Raw genomic sequence first — 17,226 nt, forward strand, 5'->3', positions numbered from 1 at the left:
ATTTCATGATGAAAATGATAATGGCAACGGGAAGAATCTTCTGACTTTGATTGCCATTCCTCATCGCTCAGCTAAATCACGTTTTCTGTTGGTTGAAATCACTCTCAAACACACTGGTTCAATCACCAATCTAAGAGCAGAGATCGACTTCACGCGTTGCATAATATCAGCTCGAAATCTCAAGTTCCTGTAACCGTGCCGTTCAATATCGTGTTAGCCACAACTGCATCTTTTCCACTTTCATAAAACCCAAAGATTTCAGAGTAGACTGCCAGTTTTGACATTTACTTCGAAAGACCCCAGCCAACCTATTATTCGTCACTCGAAAAAGCACACCACGCCTCTATAATGGGTAAAGGTTCTTGGAGCTGGTGGAAGACTGGTCAAGAAGTATGTGCAAATGTCGAAGTCAACATTGACACCGTAAGTCACGACGCCTACCATGGTTTGACGTCAGCTTGCGCTTTGAAAGCACCAGAAAGATATCTTACTGACTTCGTTCTGCTTCTATTTCTTGTTTAGGCTGAAAACAGTAAGGATGGTAAATTCCTTGCCGTTGAAACTCCCAAGGAGACACCCTCCTTTTGGAGTCGCACTACTACTATTTTGGCATCCATCTTCAAGCCACTCAGCCCTTGTAAGCTTCATTCTGTTATTGGAAAATGTAATCGCCATTGCCACCGGTCAAGTCACATTTCTAACACTCTTTCTCTCCAGGGACTCACTCAACAGAAGCTGCAGTGGCATCTGAAGTACAGTGGGACATTCCCACTATCGTGGTGCCTCTGCCGCAATTGGACGAATCTAGGGCCACGCCCAAGGTGTGCTTCCTATTCGGTGCTTTCGCTCTTGCACAAGTTTCGTCAACAATGAAAGCTAATGGATGATTTTCTTCTTTTTAGTTCTTTTCCAAGAGGTCTCGTATTTTCCAACTATTGGACAAGATTCTTCACAAGAGCCATGATTCTCATGCAGTTGTATCGCCCAAGCTCATATACGAACTGGGTAAGTTCATCGCTTCTCAAAACGTTGGCTACTAGTCTATTATACTCACGCGAAAGCCGCATTGTGTAGATCGGGCCATAAGGCTATCAAAAGAACTCAAGGTAATAGTAGTGCGACAAACTTGCATGTTTCAGCATTCTCATCCACAATTTTCAACCCCATTTTAGCCTGAAAAGAAGGAATTGCAACGACGTGGATCTACCGAAGTCGTCATGTATGGCCTGGTCAATAAAAAGGTCATTCCAGCGACAGGCGTTGCTGGCTTCACTGGGTATGTCCGTCACGGTTTCAGCTATCTTTTCTGTTGTTTCCTATTGCTAGCTTGAAGACCTTCTTTATTACGAATGAGTGCTTCACACTTATCGCTGTAGCTGACGTCCGTCTTACCATAGTCCACATGTATTGATTCTGGAAGCCATTGTTGGTGAAATCGGCTGCACGTATGCCCTTCAACGTGAATTGGAAAGGCGAGCCGCCACGCCGTATGATTCTACTGTCCTTTCCTCTGAATTGAAACTTTTGGACGTATGTCGCTTTCACCAATTATTGTCTTGAAATCATTTTCGTCAAACTCACAGACCCTTTCACTTCGCAGTTATGGGATTTGCTGATGCCAAACTCTCCTTTGACTGGTACTATTGTAAAGTTTTCGATCCTGTCCTTAAATTTCCCTTTTGACCCTCCTTCTCCCCACATAGATCGAAAGACGAAACGCTGGCAGGAGATTGGATTTCAAGGTTGCGATCCAGCTACAGACTTTCGAGCGATGGGTATGTCTTCATTTGAAGCGAAATGAACTTAATGTATCAGTAGAGAAGACTGATGACAATTCGTACATGTATAGGAATGCTGGGATTGGATGACTTGCATTACTATGCTTCTCAATATCCAGTGTCAGCCGCCAAGGTACTCGCCATCTCTAATGACAAGGACCGCTGGTTTTCTTTTGCTCTCGCTGGAATCATGGTCTCCCAGTTCGTCTTGCACCTTGTCAAGTCGGGACAATTGCAGCCAATGTTCTTTTCCTTCGGTGCTGATATTGGCATCTACCATGAAATGTATCGTAAGTATGATTATTTTCACTCTTCTTCTTCTTTGTTAAACGACGTTGTCTCACCGGGCTAACTCTGTGGATTTTGTCTTTGATTCCTTCGCTGAATTCTGGACCAGCTACCCAGGCAACATATCAATTATGGATTTCGAACGTCTGTTTGGTATATACAAGGCAAATATTGAGAAGCAATTGGCAGGTAAATGGCACGTCAACCTTATTGTCGGATACAAATGGTGCGTATTCAACTAACAATCTCTTCTGTTTTTGCAACTAGAACTCCAAGACTCGATTTTAGATATGGATATGGACACACTGCTTAATGTCGCTCCAACTCGACCTGATATGTCCTCAAAGAAATAACGTCTGCAGGAACCCGCTGCTTGCAATGCAGTTGGTTGTGGTTTTTGGTTGTGTTGAGGAATAATTTGGTACCATTGCCGTGAACTTTATTTAGTACTTTTACCTTTGTTGTGTGAAGACCTGCTGCCTGAAGCAGCTAGGTATGGCTATTGTATCTTGGCTGTTCGCCATATAGTACCATATTTTTATTGTCACCTGCTTTTAAATCTATAAATGTTTTTGTGGCCTCTTTCAGATAACATTCAGACTTCTTTGTTCGAAAGTCAACATGTTTGCGTCTGCCGATCTGCAATAGAATTACAAAAAGTTCGCCATTCCAAGGAAAGTCAAAAATGCTGGAAACGGGACTTTATTTCATAAAAATGTACCTCTGCAAAATGAAAACAGATCATATCTGCACACTGCTCTGTCTCGCCACCGTTCTCATCATGGCGACAATCGAGTCAACTTCCTTATTTGGTGAGTTCTTTAATAAGGAGATAGCTTCACGTAATGCTTCTTTGGGTTCTTGATCAGACAATACTTGTTGCAGGACTCCTACACAAGCACCACGTTTGCCTTCCCAGAATTCTGGACTTGGATCAAGTCTTTCTAGCACGTCGAATGCTTTAGCTGCGTAATAGTATTGGCTCATCTACGAAGTAAGCAGTAAGAGGAGGGTGAATAGGCCGTAAGAGAAGATATGATTGTACAGATACAAACTGCAAAAGAGGATGCAATGAAACAGTAGAAGTGCACGTTTGCAAATCACATAGACACACACACCTTGTAACAATCATTAGCAATGAGTTGGAGAATATTAAATGAATCGGCAGATGTCTCCATTTTGGAATACAAGTCCCAAGCCATTCGTGGTTTCTTGTTCATGATGTCTAGTTGTTTTTTGAAATGAGCAAAAAAATCGTCTTGACGTCACTCGACAGTACTTAAGGCACTTACAGCACCTTGCCAGATGTGACAAGTACGTATATTCATTCTTAATCTTTTCACTGTGAATCATCAGCAACGCTTCCTCTGCTTCATCGTAAGCACCAACAGCGACTTTGGTTTGTCCATAATTGAAGTTGAAGTTCTCATCGTTGAAATAATAACTCTGTACAAACAAAAGTCAGTTCTATGGTAATCACAAATACCACATGTGCCGCATGTAATTCTTATTTTTACCTTGATGGATTGCAAGTAAATCAGCACATCCTCAAACTGCCGTAACAAGAAGAAGCATGAAGCCATGCTTTGTCGACCAGGTATCGTATCACATTCACTGGCAGAAGCGCCAACCAGTTGGAAGTACTGTTGAGCAATCTTGAGATGTTCTCTAGATTCTCTCATTTGACCTATTACGGCATTCACTATGCCTTTCAAGATGTATTCCTGTCGAGAAAAAAAAACCGTGTCAGCATTCTTCTATGAGTGGTTCATCTGCTTTTCTTCGTCACATGTCATGTAAGCTCATACTTGTGGAGTTGCTGGTTCTAGATTCTGCATCAGCTCGTATGCTTCATTCATCTCTTCATTCTTCAGATGATAAATGACGAGATTCAGTCGGGCTTCAGGAATGACGTCGATGAGGGTTGGAAGAACTTGCATGGCTCCTTCTCCGCTTTTGAATACAACCTATAGCAATGAATGATTTAATTGTACAGCGGCGAAAAAGAGGCCGTGAACAATTGTTACCATATTGTGACGCAACAAGTCTTCAGCGAATTGGCAACTGGCAGACATGTTTTCCATAAGCCCTTTAAGCTCCACTTCAGCAGCCTTCCCATTATACAGCCGATATTGATTGCAAGCCTTCAGATTCAGCCCAATGATGCTGTCAGGATAGTGCTGAAGGTAGACTGACAGGACTTCTTGAGCTACATCGTAATAGTCCAGTTTGTAGTAGCACATGGCGACATAAACATTAATGGCGTGAAAATCCCTATCACATTATTTTGAATAAGAGGACGGAATGGGAGCAAAAAAAGGGCCAAACAAATTATAATACCTGTTTTCAAGCATAATTCTCTTGTACACATCAATCGCCTCTTGATAATGGCTTCGAAGATAGTGAATGGATGCCAAACATAGCTAGAAGAGATAGGAGCAAAAAGTCAAGACTACCTTCGGCATGTACTTCCTTGCTCGACCTTTTTACACACTTGGTCTTCAATGACATCCTCCAGGTTTTGGTGATGTCCCATTAAGCGTTTCTCGTCGTTGAATTTATGAGAAAGGTGGAATAGCAGCCTGTTTTGTAATTTACAGACAGGACCTGTATGATTGAGAATCACGAGTCAACAAATACAAAAAAACAGCACAGGTTTCACCAGGTAAATGGAGTTCAAGCATACCCTTCCTTGATTCTTCGTCGGCCTCCTTGTGCATTCCCATGAAAAAGTAGCAACAAGCCAGTAGTAAGTGTATGGTAGGATCGCATGCCTTGTCCTTTGTCAGCTCCAGGTAAATCTGCAAACATGAGTAGCAATTGAGTAACGTGACAATCACTTGATCCAGGATCTCAAATTTATTCCGACCTCCGATGCTTTCGTATGATCTCCAAGATGGAATGCCGAGTAACCAATCCATAGTAGAGTATCCTCGTCAGTCTTTCCCGATGCTCGTTGAAACTATAAGACGAATATGCGGTTGAGGAAAATGCAGTATGAGTGAATTTGAATGCAGATCATTCAATGTATCCGTGTTGATCTGCCGATTGTCAAAGTCACTTCAAATGCTGTAATGTACTTCGAGGAGAGTAAGGGCGCCGGTGTAGTCTCTACTAGCGATTAGCGAGTCCAGACGTGGTATTTTCTTGTCGGCATTGTTATTACGCAGAATGGCCTCGTTCTTTGATGCAGCTGCATTCGTTGGTTTTGATCTCGACAGAATCTAGGCAAACAATTACATTTAATAATAGTTCCAGACGAGGACGGCGGATAGAACATAGATCATTGACTAGTTGCATGCAAGGTTCATACCATATTGAGTCTCCCGTCTTGAACTAATGCTGATCCTCTTCTACGTTCTATGTAGCTCTGTTTTCTCAAAGTTTTTAAGATCTGAAGCACTTATCTGTGGACGATGCTGATTAGGAAAAGAATGTATATGTAATGAGAGTACTCTGTGTCGCAGAAAAGGTAGACTCATCTTCACATTACTTTCAACTACTGGATCAAATCGCACCATTGCAACGTTTGGAATTTTGGAATTTCGGAGCTCAACATTACTCCATTACTAGCCATCTATTGGTAAATCGGTCGCGGCCATTTTATCTGGAGGACAATCAAGAACTGCAAGTCATTCCTCTCATGTTGCATGCGTTCTCATTTGAAAGCTATAGTCTTGCGCAACACACTCGTCACATCCCTCACATCCATCTTTCTCCCTCCTTTTAGAGAAACACGGCCGACAAGTACACCAAAAATTATGACTTTACTTCTACTATGGATGGTCGTCAATGTGATGTCGTCATGACGGCAATACGTGGGCACTTGTTCAAACTCGACTTTCCTGACGCCTACAGATCTTGGGCTAGACACGCTCCAACTGCAATGTTTGATGCTCCTACCGTCCAATCTGTCTCGGATGTAAACGTGAAAGATCGCCGCTTCCTCCTGTGTGTTCGTGGTCTGACTCCTGTTCTCATATAGGACTGCAAAGAGATTGCAAGAAACTTGGAAAATGAAGGCAGACGCTGTGATGTCCTCGTCATATGGACAGATTGTGATCGAGAAGGAGAAAACATTGGAATGGAAGTCGTTACTGTCGTGAGAAAAGTCAAGCCTCATATAAGAGTGAGAAGAGCTCACTTTTCTGTAGTTCAACCAAGGTAAACGTCGACCACAGGAAAAAAGAGCCGTTAGGTAGTCCCTATTCAATCCAACCTTGACAAATAGACAAATCCAAGACGCATGGAGTCGCTTGGGAGATCTAGATACGCGGCAAGCATTTGCAGTCGATGCTAGGATCGAGCTGGATTTGAGAACAGGAGCTGCTTTCACTCGCTTCCAAACGCTGTCACTTCAATCTCGGTATCATGAATTGGCTGATAAGATCATCTCATTTGGTAAGTCCGTGAGATCAAGCATCATACGTCGTCCCTTTGTTGGCCTCCTTTGAATGACTGCATTTTCCGATGACTCACACTTTCAATCTTCTTCAGGCTCTTGTCAATTTCCAACACTACGATTTGTAGTAGATCGATATCGTAGACTGCAGGATTTCGTACCTGAAGACTTTTGGAAGATTGATGTGGTGATCACCAAGGACGGTACCAGTGCCCACTTTGCTTGGAAACGTGATAGAATATACGATCAACAGTGCTGTGTAGTCTTGTATGAAAAATGTGTTGAAACTCCCTCTGCAAAAGTGGTACTAGTCAATGTCAAGCCCAAGGAGAAGTGGTACGTTGTGCTTGGCAACGTATCCATATTTAGCAGCTGCTGATTTTTTTCGCTTTGAATAGGAGACCACTTCCGCTCAATACTATAGAAATGCAAAAAATCGGTACTAGTGCGTTACGAATGTCTGGTGACCAAATTATGCAGGTATGTTGAATCATGAATTGGTATTGAAGCAACAATACGCGTTACCTCACTCTGGATTACTTCATCGTTAGATTGCTGAAGCTCTGTATTCACGTGGTATCCTGAGTTATCCACGTACTGAAACTCAAGTATTCGATGAAGGATTTGACCTACGAGCTTTGATTGAGAAACAAGTGGTTGATCCAGCATGGGGAGGTTATGCTCAAGGGTAGAGCATAAGAGCATTCAAGCATAGGCCAGGGTTTCTTCCTTTTCTTGCTCATCGTCATTTTGTCGTTTAGATTATTGGAGGGCAAGTTCAAACAACCACGAAAAGGACCCAACGATGATAAAGCACATCCTCCCATTCACCCTACTAAAGAAGCACCTGATCTGGTCGGTAATGAGCGACGAGTCTTCGACTTTATTACACGTCGATTCTTGGCATGTTGTTCTGATGATGCTAAAGGATTGGAAACTGTTGTTGAAATTGATATTGCCCAAGAACGATTCACGGCGAAGGGTAATACAACTGGATTTGAGCAAACTCTTTCCATCTGTCTAAAGAAGCTTCTCTGCCGTTTGTAACTAGGTCTGGCAATTAGAGAGAGAAACTACTTGGATGTCTATCCCTTTGATCGTTGGTCTGCAAATACTGTACCTCTATTTGAAGTTGATGAAGTCATTCAGCCTGCTGAGCTCAAGTTGAACTCTGGCCGAACGACACCTCCAAAAGCATTGTCTGAAGCAGACTTGATTACTTTAATGGACAAGAATGGAATTGGTGAGTGCATCTTCCTGGATTGGATTTATAACCAGCTGGAACAAAAAAACCGATGAGCATGGTATTCTTAGGAACGGATGCCACCATTCATGAACACATCAAAAAAATCCTTGAACGAGAATATGCTACCAAGCACGGTGATGGATTGTTTTATCCTACAGTGCTGGGCATGGCTTTGATCGACGGATATGATAATATGCAGATTGATTTGTCATTGTCTAAACCTGATTTGCGTCGACAGGTAAAGAACTGGTATTTTGCGACATACTCACGATCTTTTTTCGTTGAAACACTTGCTTGCTGTAGATGGAAGAAAACTTGAAACTAGTATGTTCCGGTGCACGTACCAAAGCTGATGTCGTGAATGAGAGTGTGCAAATGTATCGTGATGTCTTTGTACGATGTAGCAATCAGCTCCAGGTTCTTGAACAGGTAATCCCTATGTGGTTTTTTGTTGCGGTGTTCGAAGTGCGGTAGAGAACGTTGATGAGTACTGATATGTAGGCCATGACAAAGTACTTTGGACATGATGCTGATGGGGAACTGGTAAGCATGAAACATGATTATTCTTCTTTTTGTTGCCGTGTCTCACCCTCTTTTATAGGCTCCTAGAGAAATTCCTAAAGATGTGAGGTCATGTTCTCATTGTAATTTTGCCATGTGTCTCCGAACCTCCAAGAATGGGAAGCGATACATTGGTGAGTGCTTTGAGTGAATTTGCCATCGTTTCAGATCTGGACGGTTTGTTTCGGTTAGGATGTACAAACTATCCAACCTGCAAAAATTCAATATGGATTCCAGAATCTGTTAATGAAGTATCTCTGACTGATGAAGTGTGTGATACTTGCAGGTATCAGTTTGAAAGACAGTATCATCGCACATTTTCTTATTTGACTATATTCCCTTTTTTGTTCTCTGTTAGCCGTCCAAATTTTCCACCCGCTACAAGACGACTCAAATTCAATTTCAAGAGGGGGAGGTTGCCACCGGGTATCCCACTCGAGGTACCAACAGCTTTGCGCTTTCACCAAGATGGTCTACTGTTTGACTAGACCATCTTTTTGCAGTATGTAACTTGTCTATGGTGTGACGACTTCTTACGACAATCATTGGATATCAATGATCGAGGCGGTGGAGGAGGAGGTGGTGGTGGCGGCGGCGGAGGTGGACGACAACCGTCACAACCACGACCACCAGCTCAGAGTCAGCAGAGACCTCAACCGCAGCAGCAGCAACAATTTCAGCAGCCACAGCAATTCGCTCGCCCACCGAATCAACCAATAAATCAACCAGCATATGGTGCGCCACCAGGAAAACCACCGGATCCAAATAATCATAATTCGTACATACCTTCACCATTTCAACCACCGCAAAGGCCTCAGATAAATAATCAGCAGCAGCAACTACTATATCGTCCTGCACCAATACCACAGCAACAGAACAATCGCCCTCCATATAATCAGCCTCCGACTAACGTCTTTCAGAACAATCAGAGACCGAATAATGCCTTCCAGCCGAACAATAATGGCTTTCAAAATGATCAGAGACCAAACAATATTGGCTTTGAGAATGATCAGAGGCCGAACGATGGCTTTCAAAACGATCAAAGGCAGAATAATAGTGTCTTTCAGAATAATCAGAGGCCGAACAATGGCTTTCAGAATGATCTCAGGCCGAATAACAACTTCTTTCAGAATGGTCAGGGACCGAATACATCCATTCAACAACCACAACCACAGCAAAGCCAACCTAATATGTTTAATCAACAACTTGTGCCAACTTATATTCAGCCACCTAATATGTTTAATCAGCAACAACAGCAGCAGCCTCCACCTTACAATGACAACAATCAAGCACCATATACAAACTACAACAAAAATCAAATACCTTATACCAACAATAATTATCAGCCATACAATGGCTACCAACCACAGCAACAACAGTACAATAGCATTAATAATCGAGAAACAGCCACAATGGAGGACTTTCGTCGTAACATGGCACCACAAGCAACAGCAGATCGGCAACCAAAATGTATTTGTGGGCTTGTCCCTGCTGAAAAAACGATTGTGAAAGATGGACCTGATAAGGGACGTCCAATATTAGTATGTCCCAAACAAGTTGGACGATGCAAGTATTTTCAATTTAATGATGAGGATGGTGCTGGGTTGGGTCGCAGTAATAGTAGTACTACAGACAATAAAAATCAGTATGGTAGTAATAATAATGACGGTGGTGGCTCGTCTTCTCGTGGTGGCTCAAGAGGTAGAGGGGCGAGAGGACAGTATAGACGTGGAGGGTCATCTACCAGAGGTAGAGGCCGAGGTAAATCTAAAGCTGGTGGTAGTAGTAGTAAAGCTCCAGCTAATAACGATGATTATGATGACGATTGGGACTAAACTGTTTGTCTGAGAGTGTGCAAAAAAGTGTATATAGGTAGAACTCAATATATAATACATGTGCAAAGAAGTAAGAAGTTTTGGTGGTGTTCGGTGTTTTTCATCATTCATCGTCCTTGTCTTCTCCTCGGAATCGCGGGTTCTATACAAGGAATACATGTGAGCGAAAAAAGAAGGCAGAAAATAACGCAAAAGGAGGAATAAGTACCACATCAGGTTCACGAATACGATCACGAGTAATACGTTTGGCCAGATTGACGGTAGATGATGTATCTTCATTGGTATCAAAGCCTTCATCACGATCTCTCTTGGCATTGCGTACAGCATCTACAAAACAGAATTTTAGTCAACCCAAAGAGCAAAAAAATCCATCTGTCCAGCAACGCCTAACCTTTGACATAATACTCTGACGTAGGCCCAAGCGGTATAGCATACGACTGGTAAGTATCCTTTTGCTGTTCACCACGAACCAATTCCTGTTGTCGTCTCAAGATAGGACCCCATCCACCACGACCAGGATCATATTCTTCTCTGTACTCGTCACGAACTTGACCACCAGATCTGCCTCTTCCGAATTGTCGTCCTTCTTCAAATCCTGGATCCATGTCTATACGGATTGGCCGTTCGTCGAGTTTGGTGCCGTTGATGAATTTCATTACGTCGAGTGCGTCGGTTCGTTTATAGTATCTAGATGTATGTGATTAGTTTGTTTGATTGAGGTCGATTTGGTAGACTGGATAGCTCAAAGAGCTTGAACTGCAAGGATAATTACACGTACTCTACAAAGCAAAAGCCACAGGGCGTTCGTTGATGCGAGTCCAAACCCATAATGATTCGTTTAATGTCACCACATTTGGAAAACAATTCGTATATTTGTTCTTCGGTGGTGAAGAAGGACAGGTTTCCGACATAGAGAGTAGTAGATTCTGCTACTGCTCGCCAGTAATCTTCATCCGTGCCCTGTTATTCACAAATTGACAATTTGCAGAAAATTGAATTTAGTTAATCAAGCTCAATGAAGGCAGGAGATATATGGTCTGATTCTGAGTGTATACCTTGTATCGACGGTCCCTGTAATCTGATGGAGCCGCTAGACTTGGAACAAGACTGCTCATCTTGTTCAAGATTCAAGCTTTTGCACAATCGCCTAAGACAGTTTTGGTGGTTTGTGGATGTTGGAAGCTTCTCAAATACATACCAGTAGGCTTGATTCCACGTGCTACAACGCGTGGAAAGGTGCTGCTTGCTGCTGGCCTACTTGTTCTCTACGTTGCTATTCAGCACCACGACCAAAACGACATCAAGCAGTCTGTCGACTCGTTTCCTCAGTCAGATTGTATGCATTTCTATATTCAAATCAGGCCAGCATTATTTCAGACGAGTTTGAGTAGAGTGTTGAAATAATCTACTGTATTCACTGAGTGTTTATAGAAGTCCTACTTAATCAAACTTTCACACCAACATTCAACTGTTTTCACAAATAATGGTTTTTACTTTATTTATTCTATTTTACATTCTTTTTGAATTGTTTACTAGCCCACCATCACCAACATTCTTTAGCCGACATAGCACAAAAACACACGACGAATCCATTTAAGCTGTCGATTTCTTTGTTTTGACTGGCAATATTTACAGCCGCGCATATATGTTAAAGTGAATTCAAAGAAACACCCCTATAACAATGACAGTAACAACCCCAAAGATACAATGAACACGATGCACTACCATTTAACAGGTTTCACAAGATTTTGGCCTATTACATGCACTTGGTTTTGGTCAGCCAGAGTGTATAGGTCATCAATAATTGCATTAAACGTCAGCAAAACAGTGTCCAATTGCAAATCCAGGTCCGACCATGCTCGGGCTTCCAATTTGCTCGTAAGAGCCTTCAAGACCTGGCCTTCAATCTCTCCGTCAATGCTACCAGTTGCCAGTTCTCTCACTGAATTTGATAAACAAGCCATATCATACGCTGGCGTGTTTATACGTTTTCCGAGTCCATAATTAGGAGTTGTGGCTGGAACCTCTGAAGAGTGCCACATAGCAGAGCTTCCCTACATATTTTCGATAAAGTTAGTCACGACACTTTTGCTGAATCAATGAGGGACACCCCTGATTCATTCACCAGATCGATCAGAGTGAGCAGATGAGGCTGGTGAAAGCTGCTGACTATATTGGACGTCTTAATGTCGTTGTGGGAATATCCATTCTGTGCTAACACAGACATTGCTGTGATTACACAAATACATGTATCGAATATTAGAGATAGACAGGCTGGACGATTGGGCAATCCATTTCTATAGCTTTCAATCATCCTTGATAAAGGAAGTCCACAATAATCCATCACGATGATACTGCGACTACCGGAAATATTGTACAATGCAAACTTTCTAAGAAGACACGGGGTCGTCCAGTTTGAAGTTGCTTTTTCGTATTTCTTGAATTCCATCTGTATCTTGTGCTGTGGCCCAACCTACCGTAAAAAACATGATGCGAAAATCATTGAAGAAGCTGTTGGCAAGAGCAAATCAATACCTTTCCAATTTCCCACTTATTGTTTCTGAATGCATAGAAGAAAGAAACATCTGCTTGACCATATGCACCATCAACGACACCGTCAGCAAGAAATCCTAAATCTAAATCATCCAAAATAGCCTACGAATCACACCTGTTCAGAGGCTGAGGTGATAACGATCGAACAAAACAAAAAGGCTTGCCGTCTGTGTGGTCGATCTTAAGACATTGAAAACCAGCCTCTGTAATTTCAACTTCAGATCTTTACGATTACCAGCATCTTGTTGATTGTGGAAAAAGAGGTCAACCGCCAGAAGGAGGTCTGCACTCCGGAGAACCGTATCGATCATCTTCTGATCCAGAGATCTTTCTGCAAAGTCGCTGACAATCACCGCCCAATTAGCTGGCCAACCGATAGGCGTCATTCTAACTGGTGCTAAAAATTTAAAAACATTAAGAGAAAGGCGTTACCGCGATATATCGTGGTAAAATAGGAGGTTGTTCTGCAGTAGATCTTGATACAAAACAACATAAAAAGTCCGTTTTCATATTATATCTTACTTGCCTGTATGGGTAGCTCTTGGTCTCACAAATCGTAATGGATTGTCATCCGATGTTTTGATGTCCTTCATTGATGTACTTGGTTTCAGTGGCGTTTTGCATTCTGCATCCATATATACATATAATTGATCTGGTTTCACATCAGCTAATCGATCTTTGAAGCCTTCATGATTGATAGATATTTGCGTAGTAGGTCGACGTCCATTGAAGAATCAATTTTCAGTCTTGTAGCGCGTCCCAACTCTTCAAAAGCAGCAGATTGATCGTTTGCTCTGTCAGCAAGTCGCTGAAAGAGCTGTATCCATCGCACTATAGTGTCGCTCATTGTTGCCATATGTTTCTTTGTTCAGACATATGTTATGTTAAATATCCACATGCATACGGCTGACTGTATATAGAAATGCATTCAAAATGTAGGGATCTGGTAGGACTATGTTGCTTAATACGGCTCAACGTAATTGCTGCATATGCTAATCTGATCTAAGGTCGGAATTACGCTGGATCTATATTTTCCTGGAGTTTACAATGGATTACGCTACTATTCCTACCTTTGTCTCTTGATTCTTCTTGCTGTAACATGACACTCGTTACAATGGCCTTGGTGCGTTTCCCACTCGGTTGTTTACACGTGGGCATTTGACATGTCTGGGCATACCGTTGCTCTCTGATGTTGATCACACAACTTGAAGTTCGAGGCAGTCATGACATTTGCTCAGGTAAATGTCGTATAAATCTGTATCCTTCCCAATCTGCCATGGAATGTCCGATTCCCAGTCCATTGTTTTCTTGCGCAGAGTTGTCAAGTAGGCCTCTCTTTGAGAAAGTCTTCATTGCCTGTCGCTACCCGAATCAGAAAGCACCACTTACAGATTCTTTTGGTAGTCTTTGCAATTGACAACACGTATTGCACTGTCGTGTCTTGTCCTGGGGCTTGAATTGGCATATCTCTGCACGACGCCATAATGTTCTTGTCAGTGGTGGTACCCATTACTGTTTCCATGCAATGTCTTCTATATGGGCAAACAGACTCCCATGGTTATGAGATAGATCCAACTTCTTTAGTTTTGTACAATTTGAAACTTGAAATGTTTGTTCCTGGATTTTGCAGAATACTAAGGGATACTTCACCTGTTACTGGGATACCCTGGGATACTATGGGATGCTTCAATATATTCTCATTTCAACTGAGAAAAGAGATTGAAGAGGGTTACAATGGATCAAACAATACCTGAGATACAGTGTATTACTTTGTGCTGTGGACATTCTCAGATTTGTTCGCAAAACTGATACCATGGAAAATACGTTCTCACATTTTATAAAGTCTAATTCTGTTGAGAACGATAAATGGTATGTTACATGGCGGTTCAAAAATTTACTGTGTGAAATACCTTGCTACTTTCTTCTGGGTATTTCTCATTCTTCCTCAAAGAAAACGTATACTAAGACCTATCCTACAAGAAAAAACCAGCTTGCTGCTTTGTCTGGAATTTCACATTTCTTGAAAAAAGAGTTACTGACTTTGTATCAGTTGGAACAGATGGATCAGGATACCGCTGCTGTTTCTTGAGCTCTTGGAAAAACAATTTCAGAAATATTAATGTTGATTTGTCATTGTAACAGTTGGAACAGTTGCAATGGATGTATCCAGATACTGGTGCTGGTTCTTGAACTTTTGGAGACAATAATATCAGGAATGATAATGTTGATTTATCGTTGGGAACAGCTGGGACTGTTGTAACAGATGTACGAGAATACCGCTGCTGTGAATTGCTTTTTTCTTACTTTTACTGGATTCACGAGAATTTCATTTCTGGAGAACTTTTTCATTTTGCAAACAGATGTATACAGATACCGCGAATGTGTCGTGGCGTTCATCTTTCTGGGAAAAGTTAATTCTGGAGAAACATTCATCGGAAACAGTTGGAACAATTGCAACGAATGTGTCAGGATACCGCAACAGTTTGGTGGAGAAGAAAACCATATTTTGTTGAAACATTTGGGACAGGCTCGCCAGATTTATCCGGATACTGCAAGATACCGCTTGTCTTTGGGGAAAAAAGCTTGTGGAATGGAAATCTGGGGTTTTCATTGAAATAATTCGAGTAGGTGTATCCAGAGGATACATCTGTTGTTTATACCCTTTTTAACTTTTCGGGACCTTTCACTTACAAGAGCATGCATGGCATTGACCGTGACAGTGTTCAGGAACTCCTTTAAACCAGCGAGCGCAATGTCAAGCCCAAGGAGAAGTGGTACGTGTGCTTGGCAACGTATCCATTTTTAGTAGTTGCTGGATTTTTCGCTTTGAATAGGAGACCACTTCCGCTCAATACTATAGAAATGCAAAAAATCGGTACTAGTGCGTTACGAATGTATGGTGACCAAATTATGCAGGTATGTTGAATCATGATTTGGTATTGAAGCAAACAATACGCGTTACCTCACTCTGGATTACTTCATCCTTAGATTGCTGAAGCTCTGTATTCACGTGGTATCCTGAGTTATCCACGTACTGAAACTCAAGTATTCGATGAAGGATTGGAACTACGAGCTTTGATTGAAAAACAAGTGGTTGATCCAGCATGAGGAGGTTATGCTCAACGGTAAAGCATGGGAGCATTCAAGCGTAGGCCAGGGTTTCTTCTCTTTTTTGCTCATCGTCATTTTGTCGTTTAGATTATTGGAGGGCAAGTTCAAACAACCACGAAAAGGACCCAACGATGATAAAGCACATCCTACCATTCACCCTACTGAAGAAGCACCTGATCTGTTCGGTAATGAGCGACGAGTCTTTGACTTTATTACAATTCGATTCTTGGCGTTGTTCTGATGATGCTAAAGGATTGGAAACTGTTGTTGAAATTGATATTGCCCAAGAACGATTCACGGCGAAGGGTAATACAACTGGATTTGAGCAAACTCTTTCCATCTGTCTAAAGAAGCTTTTTGGCTTTTTGTCACTAGGTCTGGCAATTAGATCCATCATCATTATACAATTAAATAACAATATCTATTGGCATCATGCTATCCTTCGAAACAATGCCTGTAGTCAGAACTTGCAGTGACAGTCAAGACTAAACAACCAACCCCACCATTGATTGAACCCATCTTACAGGAGAATCCGAATAGGTTCGTATTGTCTCCTATTCAATATCAAGATGTATGTACGGTTCGTCATCGTATCTTGACGTTTATTCGGTTGAAATCAAAGCATTCATCAACGACATTTTAACTAACTTGATCTGCGTTTGTGATTGACAGGTATCGCAGATGTACAAGAAGGCAGAAGCAACTTTTTGGACTGCTGAAGAAGTTGACCTGTCAAAGGATCTGAATGATTGGGATGTAAGTGTTGGGTCGAACTGTGCTTTTCGTGTTGGCGGAATCGCAGTGCCATGTTACTTTGTTTATCAGTGAAGAACGTCCATAATTATCATATTAATCATTCAACCATTCTAATATCATCATATAGAGACGATTAACCTACGACGAACGCAAATTCATCTCACACGTCCCTGCCTTCTTTGCCGCATCTGATGGTATTGTAAATGAGAATCTGGTTGGTAGATTCTCTCAAGATGTACAAATCCCGGAAGCTCGTTGCTTTTATGGATTTCAAATCATGCTTGAAAATATACACGCTGAAATGTATTCATTGTTGATTGATACGTATATAAGAGATCCCGCTCAACGTGAATATCTTTTGATGCTCTTGAAACAAGTCCCTGCTTTGGTGGTGTTTGCCTGGTAGATGTATGGGGACAAAAAAGACACACATCTATGATCAAGGGGTCGATTTCTTCGAAGCAAATAAAACGCGCTCAAGGACCGACTTGGTCCCAACAGAGAATAGATCAGGAGAATAACGACGTCAGACATAGCTGACATAGCACCAAAACACACGACGAATCCATTTGAGCTGTCGATTTCTTCGTTATGACTGGCAATATTTATAGCCCAGCATATATTTTAAAGTGCACACAAAGAAACACCCCTATGACAATGACAGTAACAACCCCAAAGATACAATGAACACGATAC

The 17,226-nt window shown here is 41.8% G+C and overlaps 6 protein-coding genes across 6 annotated transcripts; 4 read left to right on the forward strand and 2 right to left on the reverse strand.

Annotated features, from left to right (window-relative positions):
• Window positions 1–348: 348 nt before the first annotated feature.
• Window positions 349–2,419, forward strand: SmJEL517_g01664 (uncharacterized protein; the record flags this gene model as incomplete). Its single annotated transcript, XM_031167592.1, has 12 exons — window positions 349–423; window positions 523–637; window positions 718–821; window positions 903–1,005; window positions 1,075–1,106; window positions 1,173–1,276; window positions 1,398–1,530; window positions 1,601–1,637; window positions 1,704–1,775; window positions 1,850–2,068; window positions 2,184–2,255; window positions 2,334–2,419. 12 exons carry the CDS (start codon window positions 349–351, stop codon window positions 2,417–2,419), a joined length of 1,152 nt encoding a protein of 383 aa, XP_031026574.1.
• Window positions 2,420–2,807: 388 nt separating this feature from the next.
• Window positions 2,808–5,382, reverse strand: SmJEL517_g01665 (uncharacterized protein; the record flags this gene model as incomplete). The annotated part of the gene is made up of 12 exons (XM_031167593.1): window positions 2,808–3,053; window positions 3,185–3,291; window positions 3,359–3,512; window positions 3,584–3,790; window positions 3,875–4,033; window positions 4,094–4,340; window positions 4,407–4,489; window positions 4,561–4,673; window positions 4,753–4,867; window positions 4,936–5,028; window positions 5,147–5,290; window positions 5,380–5,382. The coding sequence occupies 12 exons, from the start codon at window positions 5,380–5,382 to the stop codon at window positions 2,808–2,810; spliced, it is 1,671 nt and encodes a 556-aa protein (XP_031026575.1).
• Window positions 5,383–5,511: 129 nt separating this feature from the next.
• Window positions 5,512–10,110, forward strand: SmJEL517_g01666 (uncharacterized protein; the record flags this gene model as incomplete). The annotated part of the gene is made up of 17 exons (XM_031167594.1): window positions 5,512–5,538; window positions 5,640–5,711; window positions 5,797–5,988; window positions 6,052–6,230; window positions 6,298–6,467; window positions 6,564–6,804; window positions 6,867–6,948; window positions 7,020–7,156; window positions 7,230–7,450; window positions 7,520–7,711; window positions 7,783–7,952; window positions 8,018–8,143; window positions 8,216–8,257; window positions 8,316–8,409; window positions 8,468–8,561; window positions 8,634–8,715; window positions 8,779–10,110. 17 exons carry the CDS (start codon window positions 5,512–5,514, stop codon window positions 10,108–10,110), a joined length of 3,453 nt encoding a protein of 1,150 aa, XP_031026576.1.
• Window positions 10,111–10,213: 103 nt separating this feature from the next.
• SmJEL517_g01667 (uncharacterized protein) lies at window positions 10,214–11,225 on the reverse strand (the record flags this gene model as incomplete). The annotated part of the gene is made up of 5 exons (XM_031167595.1): window positions 10,214–10,252; window positions 10,319–10,437; window positions 10,502–10,797; window positions 10,889–11,070; window positions 11,166–11,225. 5 exons carry the CDS (start codon window positions 11,223–11,225, stop codon window positions 10,214–10,216), a joined length of 696 nt encoding a protein of 231 aa, XP_031026577.1.
• Window positions 11,226–15,415: 4,190 nt separating this feature from the next.
• SmJEL517_g01668 (uncharacterized protein) lies at window positions 15,416–15,771 on the forward strand (the record flags this gene model as incomplete). Its single annotated transcript, XM_031167596.1, has 3 exons — window positions 15,416–15,437; window positions 15,524–15,579; window positions 15,652–15,771. The coding sequence occupies 3 exons, from the start codon at window positions 15,416–15,418 to the stop codon at window positions 15,769–15,771; spliced, it is 198 nt and encodes a 65-aa protein (XP_031026582.1).
• Window positions 15,772–15,962: 191 nt separating this feature from the next.
• On the forward strand, window positions 15,963–16,936 carry SmJEL517_g01669 (ribonucleoside-diphosphate reductase; the record flags this gene model as incomplete). Its single annotated transcript, XM_031167597.1, has 4 exons — window positions 15,963–16,080; window positions 16,254–16,345; window positions 16,447–16,530; window positions 16,658–16,936. The coding sequence occupies 4 exons, from the start codon at window positions 15,963–15,965 to the stop codon at window positions 16,934–16,936; spliced, it is 573 nt and encodes a 190-aa protein (XP_031026583.1).
• Window positions 16,937–17,226: the final 290 nt, after the last annotated feature.

The sequence above is a fragment of the Synchytrium microbalum genome, assembly GCF_006535985.1.
Source record: "Synchytrium microbalum strain JEL517 chromosome Unknown SmJEL517_scf0005, whole genome shotgun sequence".
Lineage (NCBI taxonomy): Eukaryota > Fungi > Chytridiomycota > Chytridiomycetes > Synchytriales > Synchytriaceae > Synchytrium > Synchytrium microbalum.